Genomic DNA, 21619 nt, shown 5'->3' with positions numbered 1-21619 from the left:
ACAAGTTAACAAGTCTTTCACTCTTTAGCTTCTGTGTCTACATTCAGGCTCGTTTTACTGCCGTGAGACGTGCACAGGGCAAGGAAGGGCACAGCTGGTAATGGCACCACAGGCACTCCTGCACAGTCCCTGGCATTGTGGCCAGCCAGTACCAGCCACGAGGATAACCTCTGGGAGACAGCTCAAGGTCTGGTTATCTCGCATTAACCAACTGACTGCTTTTGGAGGCAGCTGAGCCAAGCTGGATCTCAGTGGGATGCCTGGGAGGAAGAAAGCCCTTACTGACCCGAGCTGAAGTGTCTACAGCAAAGATGCTTATGCAGAGTGCAAGAAGGCAAGCAAGGTGGTGGCAAGGAAGAGGTGTGAAGCACGCCCTGTCCCCAACACGCTGCTGCTGGCACCAAGGCAGGGCACGGAGCAAAAGACAATGGCCCCTTCCCCAGCAAACACAGAGAATTATCCACCTTTCCAGGAACGGGACATCCATCTGCAAAAGAAGAAGCACGAGCGTTAGGTTTGAACTCAGCCTCACCAATGTATGTGAAAGCACAAACCGATGGAGGTAATAGGGAGAACAAACCAGCATTGTGCAGCTCAGCTCTGCTACAGCCTTTGCTCACCCACTGCCTCCCCCAGCAGCCCCACGCTGACCAGCCTAAAGCCATCACTTCTGGCATCCCTGGCCCAGAGGTGGGAGATGAGCTATCAGCTGAGGGCAGCAGGGTCAAGAAAGCAATGAAGAGAGAATGCCCAGGAACAGACATGGTCCCTCCTTCCCCTTTGTGGCCCTGGAGAACCCCTGTCTCACCATTTTCTGGGCGCTGAACATGAGGCTGCGGTAGAGCTGTGCAAACTGCCCGTACGTGATGTCCCCGTTCCTCTGCTCCACGTCCTGCGGCAAAGAAACCCCCCGGCTTTAACACAGGCAACTCTGCACGGCCCCAGGAGAGCCTCCTCCCACCAGCACCCTGGGGGAAAAGGAGGAGCAAAAGGCCAAAGCCTGGCCAGTCTTTGCCTCCTACCTCTGCACATATCTGCTGGGGCCAGTGGGACCCCGTAGTGCCCAGGGCATGGGCACACCCTGAACTGAGTGATGCCATTCCCCAAGCTCACCCACGTGAAGGCACCACTGTGCTGATGATAAAGCATCACCATTTACTTCAATAGTCACAAAAGGAATACCTGAATGTTTTTGTTTGCAGAGAGCATCTGAAGTGCATGGAAACTGCAAGCCCTGATGTGTGTGCTCTGCTTTGGCCTGGGAAAAGGCTGGTCACCATGAGATGACCCTCCACTGCTGGGCCTGCAGGGGCGCTGGCAGAGCTGCACCCATGGCAAGAGGCTGCAGGACCCAGTCTGCAGGACCCCCTGGCCTCCTTCACCTTACTCTACAGGGTGAAGCCCACAATTGGAGCCAGGAGCGATGTGGGGAGCGGGGGAGGCAGGGAGAGGCAGAGAGGCTGCCGGCTGCCCTACCTGCTCCTCAGCCCCTCCTGCTGCAGGGTGAGGCAGCCAGAGAGAGCTGGCACCTCTTCAGTCGCTGCAGTGGGTGGGAGCCTTCCTGGGAAAGGCTGGGAGCCTCTGCTGTATGCAAACGTGGTGTGGGAGTTTAACCACCACCAGGTCTTGCTCAAAGGCAGGCACCAGGCTACTGAGAGTCCCTGGAGCCAACAGAGAGAGCGGAGGGGTCACGCACTCACCGTCAGCCTCTCCCGCAGGAACCTCATGTTGGGGACCCGGTAGTTGACCTGGGACAGCATGTTCTTCAGATCCTTGGCAGAGATCCTGGTTCAGCAGGAGAAAGAGGGAAAAGACATTCAGGAGGTCTGGGATGGGGGAGGTCTCACCGTGGGGCTGTGCCCGAAGCGGCACCAGCTGCGACACACGAGGACAAAGGCACAGCCCCAGCAGGGCCCAGGCTGGGACCAAAGGCAGAAGAATGTTTTCCACCCCCATGAACTATGCATCTCTGCTGCACGTGGGGAGCAGGGAGGTGCTTGCATCCCCATGGGAACTGCAAACACTGCTCCTGCAAGCTCCTAACACTGCAGAGCGAGTCCCAGCACCCTCAGCCACGTCGAGCTGATGCCACAATGGGCACACAGCACCTACTGCTTTACCCACACAACTGAGTGTATCTTCAAGTATCTGTGCCCCAATGTGAATGTTGGGTGACCAAATCCCTTCCAAAACCCACTCCCTGGCCTGTGGAGGGGGCTGGAGGAGGACAGGCTTGCAAGTGGTTTGGACTCTGCTAATTTCATCTTAAAGAGAGGGAAAAGGCCATTTTCAGTGTCTGGCCAGACACAGGGCTGCCACGTTGTGCCACACACACAGCTGGCACAAGGCAGCCAACACAGCCATCCCCTTCACACCAAAAATGAGAGTTCCCATCCCAGGGAGGGCTCTGATGCCCACCCTGAGCAGATCCCGCACCCAGGTGAGCAGAGACAGGCAGCAAGAAGCCCCAGACTGCCCCTGCCTGCTCTGGTGTTGTTCCTCCACAGGGCAACAGCCCTGCAGCAAGGATAAACATGGATGTCTCCCATCTGCAGGACTTAAGAAGCCAAGAGGTCTGCGTGAAATCATTTTCCAGCAGCTCCTGCCTTACAAAGCAAGTCCTCTGAGTCCACCTCACAATCACAGATGCTGCTTTTGGCTTCTCCAGAGAGAAGAAGGGATAGATCATAGAATCATTTCAGTTGGAAAAGACCTTGAAGATTATCAAGTCCCAGTCCTCCCCTTGCCCTGCCCAGCCCACCACTAACCCCTGGCCCTCAGCTCCTCAGCTTTGGGATCCCTCCAGGGCTGGGCACTGCCCCAGCTCCCTGGGCAGCCTGGCACAGGGGCTGACACCCCTCTCAGGGAAACAGTTCTGCCTCAGCTCCAATCTCAACATCCCCTGGGGCAACTTGAAGCCATTTCCTCTTGTCCTGTCACTCATTACTTGGGAGGAGAGACCAACCACCACCTCCTCTCAGGCAGTTGCAGAGAGTGCTGCTGTGTCCCCTCAGGCTCCTCTTCTCCAGGCTCAACATCCCCATTCCCTCAGCCCCTCCCCAGCCCCTTGTGCTCCAGCCCCTTCCCCAGCTCTGTGCCCGGCTCTGGCCACGCTGCAGCCCCTCGGTGTCCCTGTGGCAGTGAGTGAGGGGCCCAGCACTGAACACAGTATTTGAGGTGGTATTTGATGGAGGGAGCCCCAAGGAGAGGGAGAAGCTGCTGGTGTCAGGCACTGCAGGGCAGGGCCTCTGCAGGCACGGGACACAGAGAGCCCTTGTTTCTGGGCTCGGGTGCACACAGCCTGAGCAGGGCCTGGCCCAGCTTCCCGCCGTGCCCGAGCCCAGCACCCGGCCAGCCCAGGGCCATGCACCTCACACTCACTGTCAGGATGGGACAAAAGACTACAAAAGCTGGCAAAAGGTACCAGGCTCCCCTTCCCTCAGGAGAAAGACCAGTGTCACTCCAGTCTTCAAAACGGGCAAGAAGGAGGACCCAAGAATCTACAGGCCAGTCAGCCTCACCTCACTCCCTGGAAAGGTGATGGAACAACTCATCCTCAATCTTGTTACTAAACATATGAAGGAAAAGATGGTTATCATGAGGAGTCTACATGGATTCACCAAGGGGAATTCACTGTCTCCTAGAACATCCTCATCAGAAAGCTCAGGCAGTGTGGGTTGGATGAGTGCACAGTGATGTGGATGGAGAGCTGGCTGAATGACAGAGCCCAGAGGGTGGAAATCAATGGCACAGAGTTGAGTTGGAGGCCTGTGGCCAGTGGAGTTCCACAGGGATGGGTTCTGGGGCCAGTCTTGTTCAACATCTTCATCAATGGCGTGGATGAGAGTGTGGGCAGCAGGTCGAGGGAGGTTCTCCTCCCCCTCTACTCTCAGGAGGTTTTCAAAACCCTCCTGGACACACTCCTGTGTGATCTGATCTAGGTGAACCTGCTTCTGCAGGGGGGTTGAACTGGATATCTCTCAAGGTCTCTTCCAACTCCCACCATTCTGTGATTCTGGGATTCCGTGAAGCTACTCTGGAGACTTGGGGTGAGTGTTTTGGGGAGAGAAGCTGGCCCTTTCCCTTCTTCAATGCACCCAGCATCTAAGGCCAGGTGCAGGGTACTGTGGGGAATCCCAGCTATGGGCTCCTGGGTGACAGGGAAACAGTGATTTGGCAGGAGGTGGGGAGAGCCAGGAGCACAGTAGTGGCTCCTGAGATATGCCCTGATCATCAAGGACCCCAGCATGCAGCAACTCTCATGGGACCCCTGATGGGACAGAGTCCCCAGAGCCACCCAGCAGTAACTTCCCCTTGGTGAGAGGCTGAGACTGCAAAAAAAGAGCAGGAAAAAGAGCAGGAGGGGCTGAGGAGCAGGTAGGGCAGCGGGCAGCAGCCCCACGGGAGCCAGCGCCTGGCTCTGCTCATGCTGGGCTCCTTCACAGGGAGCTGGCTGAGCACAGCACTGCTCCTCGATGTGACAGCACCAGGGGAGGCAAGAGCAGACCCTGTGAAAGCTGTGACCAGCATTTCCCTCCCTGCTTCAGCGGGATGACAGGGTATGGAAGGATTCTATTTGTTAACACTGTTGAAGTGTTGGAGACCTTGCATAAACAGCTTGGTACTATTTTGAGACTAGAAAGTAAAAACCAAATAAATAAACTAATTTTTTCTACAGAAGTTTTTTTAAGGTCTTATGACAAACAGGCCAAAGGACAGATCCAGCCCTCTCACAGGGGATGACACAGTCTCCAGTGCCATAACTCTTCTCCCAGCCACGGGCAGCTCTCTGAGCCAGAGGTGAAACTGTCTCCTCTGCAGCAGTTAGGGGGAAAAAAAACCAACCCAGCATCCTGTTATCCTCCTCTTTCCACCTAACCTCCCTTGGAAAAACAAATACCCAAAGGCCCAGCAGCCAGTGAAAACAGCCAACATCTGCCTGTGTGCTGGAAGGTATGTGCAGGCACCCAGCCGGGGCTCCAGCGCAGGGGCCTGGGCTGCAGGCTGAGCACAGGCTGCACAAACCCTGGGAATGGTTTCTTCAGCTCCCCAAAACCTGCCTGTTCTGGAAAGGGCCAAGGATGGTTTGCAAAGAAAGTGTTTTTTAAAATAGCCCACAATTCAATATTCCTTTTTCAGACCCATTTCCAGGCTGAGAAGCAAAGAGCCCAGCTACAATGAAGTTAATGCTCAAACACCTCATAAGGGCAAAGACTTCATCCAAGAGGTACCCCACAACTGCTGCCTCTGCTTTGCAGAACACACACAGATGCTTGTAAAATGGGGAGATCCAAAAGCTTTCCATGTTCTCTGTTTCTACTTGGCTCCTGTCACTGCCTGGGCTGGAGCAGCAGCTCTCCTCATTAAGCAGATTGCACTGAATCCTCTCCTCTGGGTTGACAGGTGAGGAATATATTGTACTTTGCTGCCTTGATTCTAAATGCTAATAGGGAGATGATATTAAGAAAAACAACGAGAGAGATGCAACAGGCTGGCTCTCAGGTCTGCTCACCCTGCCCCAGGCAGACAAATCTCCACATGCAATCTCTTTTGTCTTGTGGGGATGCCACTTCATCAGGCTGGCTGTATAACCAGAGGAGAGAAGGGACCATTTTTTTCCATTTCTCCTGCACTCATCCTCCAAAACTCCCACTCAGCCACCCCTGCAGCTGCTCTCCATTGCTGAATTAGGAAACACTGCACCCAGTCACCACTGAAAACCAGCACACCGTGTCTACAGCCCAAGCTTGGAGTTGAAAGGTGTGTTGCATACACAGAGCAGCTGCAACAGATTAAAGGCACCTCTCCTTCCCTTTCTGCCTCTGTGAGGGTTTATCCCTCCTCCACAAAACCCCTGTGCACTCAACAGTGCTCTTGCACACCACCATATAAATCACTGCAAAGGTAAAAATACCCAATATGTAGGAGATGGTTGGATTTAACCCCTGGCAGCCCAACAGCAGGGCTGGCTGCCTGTCCTGGCTGTCACTGGGCAGCACACTGAGCCAGGGAGGGACAGGCACAGCAGTGGGGACCAAAGCAGGATGAGAGGACTCTCTCGCTTCTCCTGACAAGTAGAGTGGTGATTTTTTGCCTGACCATCCACAGGACCAACCTTTCTGACCACAGGCACCCACAGCTCCCCAGCAGTGATCCCCTGGCAGAGAGATGGCTTTGCAGGGCAAGTTTCTTGGCAGGAGCTTGCTGCAAGGATGAGAAGGACTCAGCATGGAGATCAGTAGCAGCGTGAGATCAATGGTGTTTGCAGGAACCAAGCAGAGGATGCTCTGGAGCCCAGAGATGTGCAGTGAGCCCTGCCCAGGCACATGAAGGGGGCAGATGGGTCCTGGGTGCTCCACCACAGCTGGGGAGCATGAATGATGTGTGAGAGATGTCTCCAGCACTGCCCTCTCCAGAGCAGGACTGGAGGAATCCCTGTGCCCCAGGGGAGCACAGTAACATGGAAAACCAATGCTGAAGGGTTCAGGGTCCCAGTCAACATGGGCCCTGCCCCAGGCTGCCCAGGGAGGGTGTGGAGGCTCCTTCTCTAGAGATTTCCAAACCACTTGGACATATTCCTGGGTGACCTGATTGAGAGGAACCTGCTTTAGCAGGGGGTTGGGCTGGATGAGCCCTGCAGGGCCCTCCCATCCCCCACCATGCTGGGATTCAGTGAACATCACAGGGCAGAAGCATGTCCCAGGGATGAAAGGAAGCAAATAACAGGATCTCAGGAAGAGGGGACTGGCAGCTGGCATGCAGCCAGGGAAAGCAGGCAATGGCAGAAGGCAGAGTGTGGTAGAACCTGCCTCCTCAACACAGAAACATCCCTTCCCTTATCTCCTCGTGATGGGTCATGACCCAATTCCCTTCCCTTATCTTCTCATGACAGATTCAAGCATGGCATTTCACCCAAGAAGCCCACAAGCAGTGGCCCTGCTGTAGCCTGGCAACCTAGAAACCAAGCAGTGAGATGATCCATGGCCTCATGGACCTCAGAAGAGAAGAATCAACCAAACAGGATGGAGAGTAACAAACACAACCCAGTTCAGCCCTGATGGGGTGACCACAGCCACTTGTTGGCTCTTTGGTGTCTGCTTCCTCGGGTGATGCCAGCTGAAGGTTGGCTGTGGGCTTAAGAGCCTACTCAAGGTATTACTGGGTCTAACCAGCTGGGAAATAGGTCAGGGGAATGAGACAACCTTTTGGATCCTTTTTTGAATCCAGTGATAAGCAGCCATGGCAGTCTTGGGACTTGAATTAAGGTTCCTTGGAAATAAAAATTACAAACCTTAAGAACCCAACATAAAATCCAAAGCAAAAGCTCAGGTTTGAAGTAAACCTTTCCAGCTCAAACCCTGGCTGTGCAAGTCAGGGGTTTCTCTCTTCTTACCTGTCTTCCCGGTTGCGATCCAGTGAGTAGAACTGCTTCCGGAGCCACCTAATGGGAAAGGCACAAACACACACACACTGAGTCCCTGCTTCCCCACAACCAGCCTCTTTGGTTTGCTCCTGCCCCTGGGAGATGCTCAGTGCCACACTGTCCACTCCACAGCCCTCCTCCACACTTGGCTCCGCTGCCCTTCCACAGACCCTCAGCCCTACTTTCATGTGGGCAACCTTCCCAGAGTGAGTCCACAGGTAAGACTCAAAACCTCAAGGGCCTTCTCTTCTGCATGCCTCTACACAGAATTGCTGCAGATAATACAGGCTGTGCATAGATAAACCTTGTTTGGTGGTAAAGCTCCTTTTCCCTGTGTGCACCTGAGACCAGACTCTGGCCATAGATGGTGCAGCAGAGCAGGTCAAGGGGATGAAACCTCCCGAGTGCAGAGGCAGGAGTGCCAGGTCAGCTCAGAGAGGGAATGACATGCTGTCACTGTGCTCACCTTTTTCTGTCAAGAAAGGACAGTAAAGAAGGGGAAAAAAGAGGAAACAAGTGCAGGACAAGGACAAGTTCCTCACCTCTCAATCTGCAGGGGTGTGGCAGCCCTCAGAGTGTCTGTCACCAGCCAGTTCAGTCCCTTGATCCACATGTTGACTTCATCCTCAGAAGTGGCTGTGGGAAGTGCACAGGAGAAATAGGAGGAATAGACACAGAAGCTGATCACCAACCCAAACCTCTTGGGACTATCCCCAGCATCTTACATTTCCTGTTCCCTCCTGTTCCCTTTCTGGTAACAGCTCCCTCCTGTGCAGATGCTCTGGCTGGCTCCTCTCCATGCTCAGCTCCTGCTCCCCTCCCATGGGATGTCTGTGCCTGGCTGCATCCCTTGCCCTGGCACACCACACTCCCCACCTTCAGCTCCTGAAAGCTGGGGGATTTACCTTTGTCCCCAAGCAGTGATGCTCTGTCACCCAGGCCAGCACTTCCATGGGAATGTGTGCCAGCTCCTACACAACCTCCCCATCGCCAGCTCCATCCTTTCTGAGGGCAGAAGGGCTTTCTCTGTCCCCGTGTCCCACAGCACTAGCCAGCAGGCAGCTTTGGCACAGACATTAAGGAGGCAGCATGACTGCCTCCATCAGCTCTCACCTGCCTGGGTTTAGAGGAGACTGTCAGCAGAAAAAAGTAGGGTCCACCAGCTGAACTGCAGCCAGCGATTATGAGCTTGTCCTTACCAGCATAAACCTCCCCCCTTTCAGCAGCAAAACACAAAGCTGGGTGCTGCAAGTCCAGCTTAAGGCAACAGACAAGGCATTGAGCAAAGCTGAGCCCAGCACCTGAGCAGCACCGAGGCTCCAGCAGTCCCTGTGTGGCACTGGCAGCGTTTCCTCACTCAGAATGGCAAAGCAGAACAAAGGAGATTTTACCACTTTGTGTGTGGGGCTGGTTCCCACAACACACCTGACGAACACCACCAGGCCAAGGGGAGGCAAAGCACTTGATTTCAAGCACACATTTGAACCGAGGGCTTCGGTTCACCCAACTTTCAGGTTTAGTGGGTGAATTAACTGACTTGATGGAATGTGTTCCCTTCAGGGAACTGCTGTCACCTTCCACAGACACCTCCCTGGTGTGGCGATGAGCATCTGCTCGGGGACACGTCCCGGCTCACTCGTTGAAGCACACATCAGAAGGCTGGGTCCTTTGGTGACGAGGTGTCTGCCCAAGCCTGCCCTGGCCCAGCAGCAGTGCTTTACCTTGCAAGCTGAGGGTCTTCAGCCGGAACTCCGTGCCGTAGAGCACAACGAAGCAGTGGGAGTGCTCTGGGCGGAAACACGGATCCTCCTGGTAGCGGTCGAAGTCCCGCGAGTTCCTTCCCGGGCGGATCTCTTTGATTTCACGAATATCCACTGAGAGAAAGGAGAAACAAGAGGGGAGCTCAGCAAACGGCTCCAAATCCCCGTGCAGATGGAGAAGAAGGAAGGGCACGGACATGGAGTCACCCAAAGAGCTGGGTTATCACCCACTGCGTGGTGGCAGACGCAGGCACTGCGGTACCAGGCTCTGAACAGCCAACTGGGCTTCCCTGGTCATGCTGGAAAGTCTGGGTGGGACAGAGAGCTGCCAGGCGTCCAAGGACAGTGGCAGTTGCTGGGGATGGTGTCTTCTGGAGGGACTGGCTGCTTCAGGCAGCAGGACCATCACAGCAGCCTCCCAGTCCTCTCCTGCCACCGCTGAAGGCACCAGCTAAAGGGGCACCCAGAGCTCCAGCCCAGCAGCACCACCCACCTCAGCACAGCCACAGTGCCCAGTCCTCCCAGAGAAGCTGCCTGCACTTCTCACCTCTCACAATCCCTTCCAGAGCCCCAGCTTGCTCCTCAGCCTCTCAAAGCAGCACGGAGATCTTACCACTTCCACTGCAGATCTCTCTGGCTGCACACACAGCCCCTTCTTACAAGTTCCCTGGGAAGCCCCTGTGTCCCTCAGATATCTCACCCACAGTGACTCCCAGTGCACTGGCAGTGCTGCCACTCTGCAATCCTTTCACCCTTTACCTTCACACTCACACTTTCCTCTTCCTCCACTCCCCACATCTGCAAACTGAATGTTCTTTTTGTCTTTGAAGACAGCAACTTTTCTCAATAGAAAGAAAGCTTTACTACCGAGATGAAGCCTCTGAGGGAACAGCCTCCTACCCAGCTGGATGAAAACCTGTTTGCAGCTACTGTGGCTCACAAACCCCAGAGATCTAAGATTCACTCCTAGCCCAAAGAAACTTGACTTGATTCCTGGTTTAAACAATTTGAATGTGCCCCATGTGCCTCTCCCTTCCCCATTTTCACCCTAAACTATGTCTGCGTCTTCTGACATCTCCCTCCTTCCCTGTTAGCATCCTCTCAGCTCCCCTGAGCACTACCAGGACACCCAGTGCAGCCCCTGTCTTTGTTCTAAAACAAAGAGTGATGAAACATTTATCACCCCTGGGTGGTGTTCAGAAGGCCACAGAAGCAAGCACACTGCAAGGATAAATCAAGGCTAAGCTCTGGAGATCCAGTGTGGTGGATCTGCCACAGCTCTGGAGCAGATTCTACTCAGTGACTATCCTCATGCTTCCAGGCAGAATCCCACCCCCCTACACACACCTCCAAACACCTTCCAGAGAGAAAACATTAGAAAAAGCCAGATGTCTAGAAATCATTTGAATTAGACACCAGCAGGGAGGTCTGGGATCAACAACCCAAGCACCTGCAAGGTGCTGATCAGAACTGGAGCTGAGGGAGGTGGGTAACAGCTCAGGGCTCCCACCTCTCCCAGTTTTATACCATACACACAACATGAATCCTCCAGGAATAGCTGAAGAGGGCAAGATGAACTGCAAGCAACCAAGCCAGAGTCCCAGACGGTGCCCACCAGATGATGGCTTGGGCAGAGCAGGCAGAACCATCATCACATCGGGCTTTGGGACATGGGGACAGCATGGTTCTGAGGATATTCCTTGGGTTATAGGGCTGGTGTCACACCTCAGCAGCTGTCCCCAGTGGGTCAACCCACAGATGACCAAGCACAAGGCAGCAGTGTGGCCACTAGGGACAGCCCAGGGTGACCCAGGCAGGTCCTGGCAGCAAACAGGAAGGCAAATCTGAGGCGTGGGGCTGGTGGAGAGGCAGACCCACCAGCTACACACATGGGTGGGGAATCTGACTGAGCAGCTACAATATCATCCTAGCAGCTTTAGCTGTGCCCCATGGAGAAGAGGAGCAGATAACTCCAACCAGCTCCCTCGGAGCTGTGCTGCTCTGCAAAAGGCAGCTGTGAGCATGCTGAAGCACGAGATGCGAGGAGAGGAGGGGAGACGCTGGTAAAGGAGCATCTCACAGACTCCTTCTCTGGAGGAAATTCTGGGAAAGGACTCTCATTGCCATAAAACAAAGAGAAAACAACAGCAACAAGACAAAAATACCAACCCAAACCCAAGAATCTTTGCTTCCTGGAAAAAACAGTTTCTTAAATACTCAGGGGAATCAAGTAACAACATTTCTGAGTCACGTTTCCAAAGCAGATGATGCTTCTGAGCAATGCAGGACGGACATTACAGCAAACCTGGCGTGGCATTCACCCCATTAAACTCCACTTGCTGCACTCACTGAGGATCGACTCGCCTTTCATCTCAATTTACTGCAGCTTCAAACTAGACAGAGACATGACTCGCTCAGCACCTGCAGCAACAGCCACAGCACTGAGCTGCACCAGGGGAGATGACTCTCACTCCACACCAACACCATGGCCATCAGACACAGGACTTGACTATGGGGACACTCATAAACCCCACACGAGGAAGGTGGGATCCTCCCTTACCAGGGTACACTGTGCAGCACCAAGGGTGTGCATCTGGAGATGATGGCAGCCTGCTCATTGCCTGACAGGGGATGTATCCAGGATGACCACTGCAATAACCCTCCAAAGCTCATTGGCTCAGGACAAGGGCACAGAAAGACCCAGCTCTTTGGGGCTGCAATGGGAGGACAGATGTGCTCCTTAAAATAAGTAAGTGTGGGACTTTTTAAGGCACCACTTACCCTTTAGAAATGATCCAGAAGTTCAAATGTTGGCATACTCTGCTGTAACCTGCCCATGTTCTCACATCCTCAGTGACACAGGATGTTATTTTAGCCCCTAAGAGACCATACTGCAGGTAAGGTCCTTGCACCCAGGACATGCACAGCAGGGCTGAGGACTAATCCTGACTTTGAAAGGATCCAGGGCTTGACCAACGCGGTGGGAAGGAACAGGCAGCTGGGGATTCATGAGAGGTACCAGGCAATAACTACTGAAGGAAGGTGCCAAAATATTAATGGCTTTCCTCTGCATCACCCTGCAAGCGTGGGAACAATGCCCTGCTCTCACCTCTCACTGCATGGAGCACTGGAAGGTTAGTAAGTATGGAGTCAGACAGAACTATTGTTACAAACTGCATACCTAAAACCCAGGTGATGGAGAGCCCTGGAGCAAGCCAGAAGCATGCAGGGAATTCCTGAGGTGAAAGGCAGCCTCTGAGAGGACTGTGCACCCAGAGGGAGACGGGTAAAAACCTCCAGCCCACGCATGCTTGCAGCTGCTTGCTCATCTCTCTCATCCTCCCAAACGTGCCTGCGTGTGCTGGGGAGAGGGCGGTTTAGGGTTTGGTTTGTGCAGCTCTCTTCTTGCCGCAGAGCAGCAGATCAGCCTCTCAAACACCGCTGTCTCTACTGACTCAAACGCCTTCCCGACCCCCTTGCAGCATGGAAGGAAATGACTCTTAGCAGGAAGCACAGCAAGCACAAATGCCACCATCCCCACCAAGCATGTGCCGAAACGCTGCGTCCCTGCACCAGCCCCAGCCTCTATCCCAGTCAGGTCCTCCCTCCAGCACCTCTGTCAGCACTGGACTTGCAGCCACCGTGCAAGGGGACAGATGGGAGACACCTTGCAATAGTCCAGGTCCTGCTGGGGTTTTCTCTCACTGATTTTGCTTGTGGCAGCTCAGGGAGTGGCTGCAGCTCCTGGGGTAAGCCCAGCTCTGCCCCAGCCAGCCAGGGCCCTGAACTCAGAGCTGAGCTGCTCCGGGCGTGTTTCACAGCACTGCTCAACCTCAGCTTTGCCACAGGCAGAAAGGCTGCAGGGGAGCTTGTGAACAGCCTGCAGGCAACCAAGGCAGAGCCTAGGATCCCATCTCACCTTCACCCCTTTTCCTCTTCCCCATGCCCAGGGGCACCCTCTCCCTCCTCCCCTGTCCCTACCAGGCTCAGGCTCATCCTGTTGCCCACCAGTACCCCTAGACCCCTTTCCCCTACACTACTCTCCAACAGATCATTCCCCAACCTGTGCTGGTACATGGGGTGATTCTTTCCCAGATGCAAGACTCTACACTTGCCCTTGTTGAATTTCATTAGATTTCTCCCTGCCCAACTCTCCAGCCTGTCCAGGTCTCATTGAATGGCAGCACAGTCTTCTGGGGTGTCAGCCACTGCCCCCAGTTTAGTACCATCAGCAAACTTGCTGACAGTGCCCTCTGTTCGGTGTCAAATGCTTTACTGAAATCAAGATAAACCACATCCACCGCACATCCACCATCTATCCACCCGGTTACATCTTCATTAAAGGCTCTCAGGTTGGGCAAACATGGCTTCCCTTTGGTAAAACCATGCTGACTGCTACTCATGACCCTCTTGCCCTTTATATGCCTGGAGACAGCACCCAGGATAAGTTGTTTCATCACATTCCCAGGGATGGAGGTGAGGCTGACCTGTCTGTAGTTACCCAGGTCCTCCTTCTTGCCCTTTCTGAAGACTGGAGTGACATTTGCTTTCCTCCAGCCCTCAGGCACCTCTCCTGTTCTCCACAACTTACTGAAGATGATGGAGAGTGGTCCAGCAATGACTTCTGCCAGCTCCCAAACTTCCCCCCAGCCTGCCAGCAGCAGAGGCCTGGCCCTTCATTTGCCTCCAGCACTTCAGAAAACCAGACACAGTCACATTTCTGGGCCAAGAGCCTTCCCTTCAGCAGGAGCTGAGCCCAGATCCACCCCTCATCATTTCAGGAGAGACCCAACCAAATTACCCTCTGCTTCCATGAAAATCAGATCCACCCTTAAAGTCATTTAAAACAAGAACATAGTTCAAGGCCTGTTTATAACTCCTGACAAACAGCGTGTTGTAATGTGTAAGGACAACCCTGGCACCTGCTCTGAGGGCTGCAAAATCTCCACCTCCAGAGGGGGTTTGGAAAGATGTAAACTTACTAAATGCTGGAAAAAAAGATAGTTTAGTCCAGATTTCCTTCCAGGATGGATTTATTGGGGAAAGCCTCCAAGAAAACACCCACCACCTCGATGAGAGATGAGCATCTCTCGTTGCAGTGTGTCTCTCCAGGGACAAACAGTGCAGTGACAGCTACATGATCAGCGCATGGACAGCTCAGCTCCACCTCAGCTGGCTGACATGGACTGATCCTGCCCCAGAGCAGCAGAAAAGCCTCCAGGCTACTCATTCTGACAAAGAAAAACAGTTTAAACAGACAATCAACCAACCAACCAACCAAAGTCTTCCTGCTGTTTAACACTGTGGATCTCCCTGAGCACAGTCTTGTGGTTGTCCCTGGGCTTCCCAGCACTGGTGCTGGGTGGTCAGGCAGGGAAAGGCTGCTGAGGGAGAAAGAGGAAAAGATAAGGACTTGTATGGGTAAAAATAGGAGAAATTTATTATGCAACAATGTGGAAAATAAAGTAGCACCATCTCCCTCTTAATTCAGTGGAAGCCGCTTGAAATGGACATAGAGACCAGTGCTGGATGTGAGAAGCTGCAGGAGTCAGGAGGAGGACTGCAGCCCACCTTCTCCTGCTGGCATTCAGCAGCTGGTTCATCACCCCATGAGCAACCCTGCAGTGCTTCAGATTTGCTGTGTGCAACCCAACACCGCTCAGCAGCAAGCGAAACAAAACCACCCACCCCAACCCAAACTCCCCCGTGAGCGCAGGGGAAGGGCCGGGCGGGAGCTAAGTGCTTTGCTGGCTGGGGGCCAGAGCCCTCAGCACCTCTCAGTCTGGAGCCCTGTCGCTATTTATCAAGCCCTTTCCATCTGCAGAGCTCCTGGGTTTGTCCCCGCGCGGGCCCAGCCCAGCATCCGCTGCTGCGGCTGGGGGAACAGGGCCGACGGTAACGATCTGGGCTGGGGTTAAGGCACACAGATGAAGGCAGCTCTTACAAAATGTGTTGTAGCCACAATGAACACAAAAACAGAGGCCCTGCACTTTGTATTCCCTTGGCCAGAGCGAAGCAGTGGCCCCAGGGATGAGAAAGGTGACTCCGAGGGAAGAGCTGCGGGTCGCTCCTTGGGATCGGTTTTCGGCGTGATGACAGCTCAAGCTCTCAGCCCCACAAGCTGCCCTGAATCGACCAGGCTGAGGCAGACAGCGGATGGGTGGATGGGATGTCTCTGCAGAGGCGCAGCAATGAGGTCCCTGCTCCCTCCTGCTGCCCTGTCTGCCATCAGCACCACCGATCAGGTTTCTGAAGGACAATCCCCTGTTGGTTTATACACACACGGCAACAAGAAACCAGCTGAGGCCTCTACTTTGACCTTACTCATTTTTCAGAGGGCAAGAGGCTGAGGCATCTGTGGAGGCCAACATAAACACCAGACCAGCAGTGCCCTGTGCCACAGCAAATCCCTCCTCCCCTATCAACTCAAACTGGCTGTGCTGCCCTTTTGGTGAGGTACCAAAGCCCCTGTGAAAAGCTCTCCCACCCTCACCGCTGTCCCACACAGCCACCTCGGTGCCCAGGTGGGTCCCGCTGCTCTTGCTCCTGCAACATGCAGGTGCTTCTTTCTTAGAAGATGCAGGTGAAGCTATTTTCCTCTCCAGACCCAGCTCAGTTGTATCTCAGGCTGCTCCAGCAAGTTGCTGCATCTCACCTACTACCTGTATCAGCAAACAGCCATCTTTGCTCCACCACACTTGGCTGTGAAGCAACTGTTGCATCAGCTCTGCCCCAGATGCAGCAAGATCCATGCAGAGAGCAGCAAGGGAGAGAAGATGGGAAAAACCACAGCTCAGTGGGCTGGAGATGGGACAAGAGGGAAGTCCCAGTTAGCCAGGATGAGTGGAACTAGCCTGGATCCTGACTCAGATCCTGGCTCACCTCTCAACAATCTCCAGTGGTTGGCGTGGAACAGGAGGATTTGTCAGAGAGCTCACAGGCTGCCCTGGGAGGATGCCCTGTGCCCTGCCAGCCCTTCCAGCCAGCCCTGTGTGCCCTGCCAGTCCTGTGTGCCCCATGGCTGCTCTGGGGCACCATGTTTCCTGCTCACACCTCCGCCTGCTGCTGCCTCCACTGCGCCCTGGGCCACGTGTCCTGTGGCTTCTGAGCTCCAGTTCCTCTCTCCCCTGTTGTGTCCTTCCCCCCACCCCAAATCCTTATCAACTGCAGAGGAAACCAGAGGAGATGTGCAGGGAGATTAGGAGATGCTACACAGAGGAGAGGATGCAAAGAATCGCATCTCCCTCCTTGTCCCACACAGCCATGTCATGGGCTGGCACCAGGAGGCAAAGGTCCTGCCCAGACATCATCCTCCTCTCCCCAGGCTGACCTGGACACTGCTGCTCCACCAGCTTTAGCCACACTCAAGAAGCCTTCAAGAGCTCACAAACATCTTCACAATGCTGAAGCAGAGGTGGCTGTGGCTGCTCCAGTATCACCAGCACATCTCTCCCGCTCACTCTCAGCTGCAAGAAAACATGAGTTAAAATACCAAAGCAAATGCCTCAAATGAGCAGAGCAGGATGCTGTAATCTCACAGTCTCTGCACAGAGCCCAGCACTGACCTGGGACATAAAGGCAGTCAGGTTCCACTCTGTTGGTCTCAGCCATCCCAGGGACCACCTCACGCTCAGACCCACCTGCCCTGAGCCACCTCCCTGCCAGTGCTGCCATCATGTTTGTCACCACCATATGCCTTCAGTGAGCTGAGATAGTGGCACTGGACACATCTCTGCCTCTGGTGGGCTGCATGTCCTTGGGAAGAGCATTCCAGCTCCCTTCACTACACAGCCCCCTCGGTTGTACCCTGAGCTGTGGGGACAGGGAGAGATGCTACTGAGGGAGCCCATAGTGCCTGCTACAAACACCACACTGCCCATCCCAATGGCAGACAAGAAACCACAACAGCAAATAAAGCAAAGGAGCAGAGGTGGGACACCGACTGCAAGACATGGTCACTTAAAGTCACAGCCCAAGTCCCTGAAGAAGCAACAGGAGCCTCCAGACCTGAAATCCTTCCATGTTTCATCCCAGGACTTCTGGATCGTGCTGTGCACCCAGGGCTGCTGGCCATACCCACCCCCATGTGCAAGGCTGGCACCCGTGAGAGCCCTGCACTTGTTGCACCTTCACCACGCAGGACTGGCAGCACATTTCCACCCCAAACACCAGCAGAGCTCCTCCAGCTGGGGTAAGCCCCAGGCTTCACTTGCCCAGACGCTGCTCTGAAGTCTGTGTCCCTTCTGCAGATGAAATGAGGCCAGTGGCAGCCCACAGAGACACCTTTCAGTCACCAGCCTGGGCTGTTTGACAGGCACAAGCTTCCACTGACTCACATGGAAAGGGGAAGCTCAACACCAGTGCTTCTGGACACACAGTCTGCCACAGAGTCTGCTCTGTGAGCCAGCCCCAAGGTGACCTTTTTCCTGCGTGGCATCGAGGCCTCCATCTCCCTCAGCCCTGCCTGGGCAAGAAATGTGATCTTACAGGAGCAGAATAAAACAGGAGGATGGGGGAAGCTGAAAGTCCGTGAGCACAGCTCCTCCAGCCTGCCTCTGCCACTCTCTCTCCTCCTTTCCCTCCCTCCCTCCCAAGCAGCCATTCAGTGGTGATCGATGGGAGCACCCAACAGGGCGAGAGGCCCAAGAAAGCTGCTCCCTGGGCACGTGTCCCCCATCAAAGGGCCCAACAGGGAACACTTCTGTGCAACAACCCTCTCCTTGAGCTCACAGGATCACTGATGTCCCTGAGCTGCTTACAACCAGTCAGCCAGAGGACACACAGACTCCTACCCACTGCCAGCACTGCCTGGGAGGGGAAGGGCCAAGTACACTGGCAAAGAAACAGCAGGAAAGAAGGGTAGCCGTGGCATTCCAGCTGCTCCTGAGCGCACAAGGCAGTCAAAGGCACAGCTCACCAGCTCACAGCACGACAGCTGGGAGCTTGGCAGGGCCAGCAAGGAAGCCCTGGCAGTGCTGGAGCTGGGGACCTGTCTCCTTGGAGCTCTTCAGGGACTTTTTGCACCCAACTTAAGTGCTTTCTTGACTCTTCCATTCTCAGGGAGTCATGAGCCACCACAAAGGAGGGACAAGAGTGACCACATACTATCCCCAGGACACAGCACAAAGGCAAGGAGTGAAACCAAGGGCAGAAAAGATTTGTCACGCTGGCAGCAAATGTCAGTGATGCTCAGAGGCCGTGACTCAGTTTTCATCCATCCCACCAGATGATGCAATCAAGTTTCCATGATGGCAATTTAACAGCAGACAACTGCTGGCTGGGATGCTCAGTGGGCAGCAGGGAGATGGCTCCCTCCTGTCCCCACCACAGCCTGAGGGTGAACTCAGACGAGAAGAATAGGATAAAGATCCTACCTGCTGCTGAGCCATTCAGGGTCACCACAGCAGCCTGACCTCTTCCCCTGCCATGCTCAACACAAAAGCTGTTTTGAGACAGCAAGGACTGAATATTTGCCGAAGCACAGATGTGATTTCCAGATGTGTGCCCTCTCCCAGATCTGCCTGTGAGCCATTATCTGTGAGAGGCCTCAGAGGGCTGCATCATCTCCACCCAGCACTTGGGTTTGCTTTTGTCTTAATGACCTCATCTGGGATCTATTTGGTTCCCAGCACTGAAGACCTCCTACTGCTTGCACACCAACCTGCTGCATGGTTCATATCAAACTCAGTGTGCCAATTCCAGTATTTCATGCCCTCAACTCTAGGCCTTTCATAGCATGCTGCTGGGGATTACAAGGACCATACAACCAGCAGCTGTTTCAACCAACAACAAGACCTTGGGAACAGGCTGACACAAGGCATTAAATGACATATGAGACATCAAAGAGGAAAAAAAGCAGATAAAACAATTTCTGCTGCTTTGCCAGGACACAGAGCCAAGCTGTGCCCCAGCAGAGCCAACTCCTTGCTGCTCAGCTGGTCTGGGCAGCCTGGCACCTCTCAGGGTCTGCTCTGGGACCTGTGACACCTTTTCGGTCCTCTAAGGCTGAGGAGGGCTGTGAGCTGGCAAGGATTAGTAGGACAAGGACTGCAGGCTCTGCTAGACAGAGGGGTATCCAAAGCATCCCAGGATCCTGCCAGAGGAACCAGAAGTGGGCACGGGATGCCCATGGGACATGGGGCACCATAACGCGTGCACAGGGTTACCCAAGCACAGCAGCTCAGAGAGGTGAAGCAGCAGGGGCTCTGCCTCTGCTCTGATGTAGCCCAGGAACACGAGAGCTTTGCCCTTCACCCACAGAGAGAAGCACCAATGTCAGGCAGCACTGAACACTCAGCAAACAAACGCAGCCAGTCCCCACCCCGCCTCTGCGCCAGCTGGGAAGCGGATTTATGGGGCGCAGATTTACAGGGCAAGGTGCCAAGGGGTAAAAGTCCTCGTGGACATCCTGTGCTCCTGACACGGGCCACTGAGCCCCCGCTGCCATCCCCATTATCAGCCCTGGCTTATGGGCTGGGGACCGGAGGTGGGATGAAGGACGCACCAACACAGGCAGGAGGGATGGCCTTTAATCACCACACCACCGGCACTTCTGGGAGCAAGTAAACAGGAAGAAGACTCTCAAGCAGCTGCTCTACTCAGTGTCCCAGCAGGGTACAGCCTCAACAGCCTTCCTGGACGTCCCTGCTCTGTAACAGCCATTCCCAGCCCTGGCTGGTCTGTCCCTTGCACAGAGATGCTGACACGGAGAAGGATGGTGACAGTGATTCTCAACCCTGGCTGGTCTGTCCCTTGCACAGAGATGCTGGCATGAAGCAGGATGGTGACAGTGATTCTCAGCCCTGGCTGGTCTGTCCCTTGCACAGAGATGCTGGCATGGAGCAGGATGGTGACAGTGATTCCCAGCCCTGGCCAGTCTGCCCTTACACAGACAGATGCTCACATGAGCTGGGGGGGAGCAGAGGGCTGAGCTGCAAACACGAGGCAGCACAGCTCTGGGTGTGATGATTTCGTGTGTCAAGGCAGGAAAAAAAAAAGTCACAGTGCAAAAAGAAGACAGTAAATGTGTTTGTAATGATGTGGGGAGCAAAAACAACCCATAAGGCAGAGTCCTGCCCCTTCTGCTGTGGCTGTTAGCCAGCTCATCATCAAGGCCAGTGGACAAAGTCAGCTCAGCAAAGCATTCCATCCTGTTCAGGGAAACTCATATGCTGGACCACAACTTTTGCCAAGATAACTTTACAAGGCTGCTGTGGGTTTGCCTGCCTGCGGGCAGCCGGGTGTGCAACAGCATAAGACACAATTGACCAAAACCTCAGAACCACAAGTGTTTGCAAACAGAAGGTAGGAGCTGCAGAGGAAACAGAGAGGTCCGTGCCAGACTCTGGAGGGCTTTCCACAGCACTCCAGCCAGCCCAATTCAGGACCCTCAGCTCCAAATTGAGCTGAAGAGCCACCAGACCACAGAGGAAGCAGAAATGGAGAAGAAAAGCAGTTTCAAAAAGCCCAAAGAGACTGACTTTCAGAGTATGGGCTGTCAGTGTCATAAATCTCTGCTGACTTCTTACATGAGAGTTGTCAGCTTCTAGCAGAGATGCCAGCTCTTGGCCTTTTGGGTGCTCCATAATCACGTGTCCTCCCATTGTTTGATATATCCAGGTGTTTGGTATGTGGGGGGATATACCCAGAGATGAGGAGAGCTGGGACAGGAGGCATGAGCCCAGCACAGTCCTGGGGCAGAAGCAGACAGTCTCACCTGCAGCTCCAAGTGCTGGGGGATCTTCAGAAAGGCAGAAAACTCCTCAGGAATGAGGAAGTTTCTCATTTGAACCATCAAGAAGCTTCTCTCATGTGAAATGTCAAAATCCCCAAACCAGAAAGATTAAAGCCATTCTGAAGGAAAGTTTCCTGCAGCCCTGCAGAGCCCCTGTGGGAACTGCCCCTGGCACCGTGTCCCCCAAGGGCTCCAGCTCCCAGCACTGCCCTGTGAGACACCACTCAGCAGTGGAGGGGTGAGAGGGGAGGAAAAGCCAGCAGATCAGCCCCCCAGTCCTGTGCATGACAACAGACAGTCACTGTGCAGGGGATGTGCTCGATCCTGGGCCAATCTTGGCCGCAGCACTGGCAGCAGAGAGCTGGTGGCAACAAACACTGCAACTGAGTGAGCCAACAAGCCTCACAGGGGAGGTTGTGAGCATCCCTGGCTGTTCAGATACCATATCGTTTTCTCTAGACAGCTGCAGGTATCTGTTGAACACATAAACCTTTCCTCTTTTACCCACCTCCAGGCAAGTATCCTTCCAGTTGCTCTCTTTCAGCACCATCTTCCACCACTGCTCTTCAGGCTTGTTTGGTCAAGGGGAGGAAGGGAGGATGTGGAAGGTAACTTTTCAAAAGCATTGTGAGGATTTTAGGACCCACTGATTTCTGATTTCTACTGCCTTTAAACCTCAGAGCACACTAGGAAAGAGAAAAA

General features: G+C 54.2%; 1 protein-coding gene across 4 annotated transcripts in view; it reads right to left on the bottom strand.

Annotated features, from left to right (window-relative positions):
• The window catches only part of PLCG1 (phospholipase C gamma 1), a 48263-nt gene that overhangs the window by 19439 nt on the left and 7205 nt on the right, over nt 1–21619 (bottom strand). For all 4 annotated transcript variants that reach the window (XM_062009104.1, XM_062009107.1, XM_062009105.1 and 1 more), the window contains exons 2-7: nt 9145–9297; nt 7966–8059; nt 7394–7441; nt 1701–1785; nt 809–892; nt 465–487 (exon numbers count right to left, since the gene is read on the bottom strand). In XM_062009104.1, coding sequence (XP_061865088.1) covers nt 465–487; nt 809–892; nt 1701–1785; nt 7394–7441; nt 7966–8059; nt 9145–9297 — 487 coding nt within the window. The remainder of the gene's footprint in view (nt 1–464; nt 488–808; nt 893–1700; nt 1786–7393; nt 7442–7965; nt 8060–9144; nt 9298–21619) is intronic.

Source organism: Colius striatus, chromosome 16 (assembly GCF_028858725.1).
Source record: "Colius striatus isolate bColStr4 chromosome 16, bColStr4.1.hap1, whole genome shotgun sequence".
Taxonomy (NCBI): domain Eukaryota; kingdom Metazoa; phylum Chordata; class Aves; order Coliiformes; family Coliidae; genus Colius; species Colius striatus.
The sequence above is the reverse complement of the archived record's forward strand: the minus strand, read 5'-3'. Positions and strand labels throughout refer to the sequence as shown.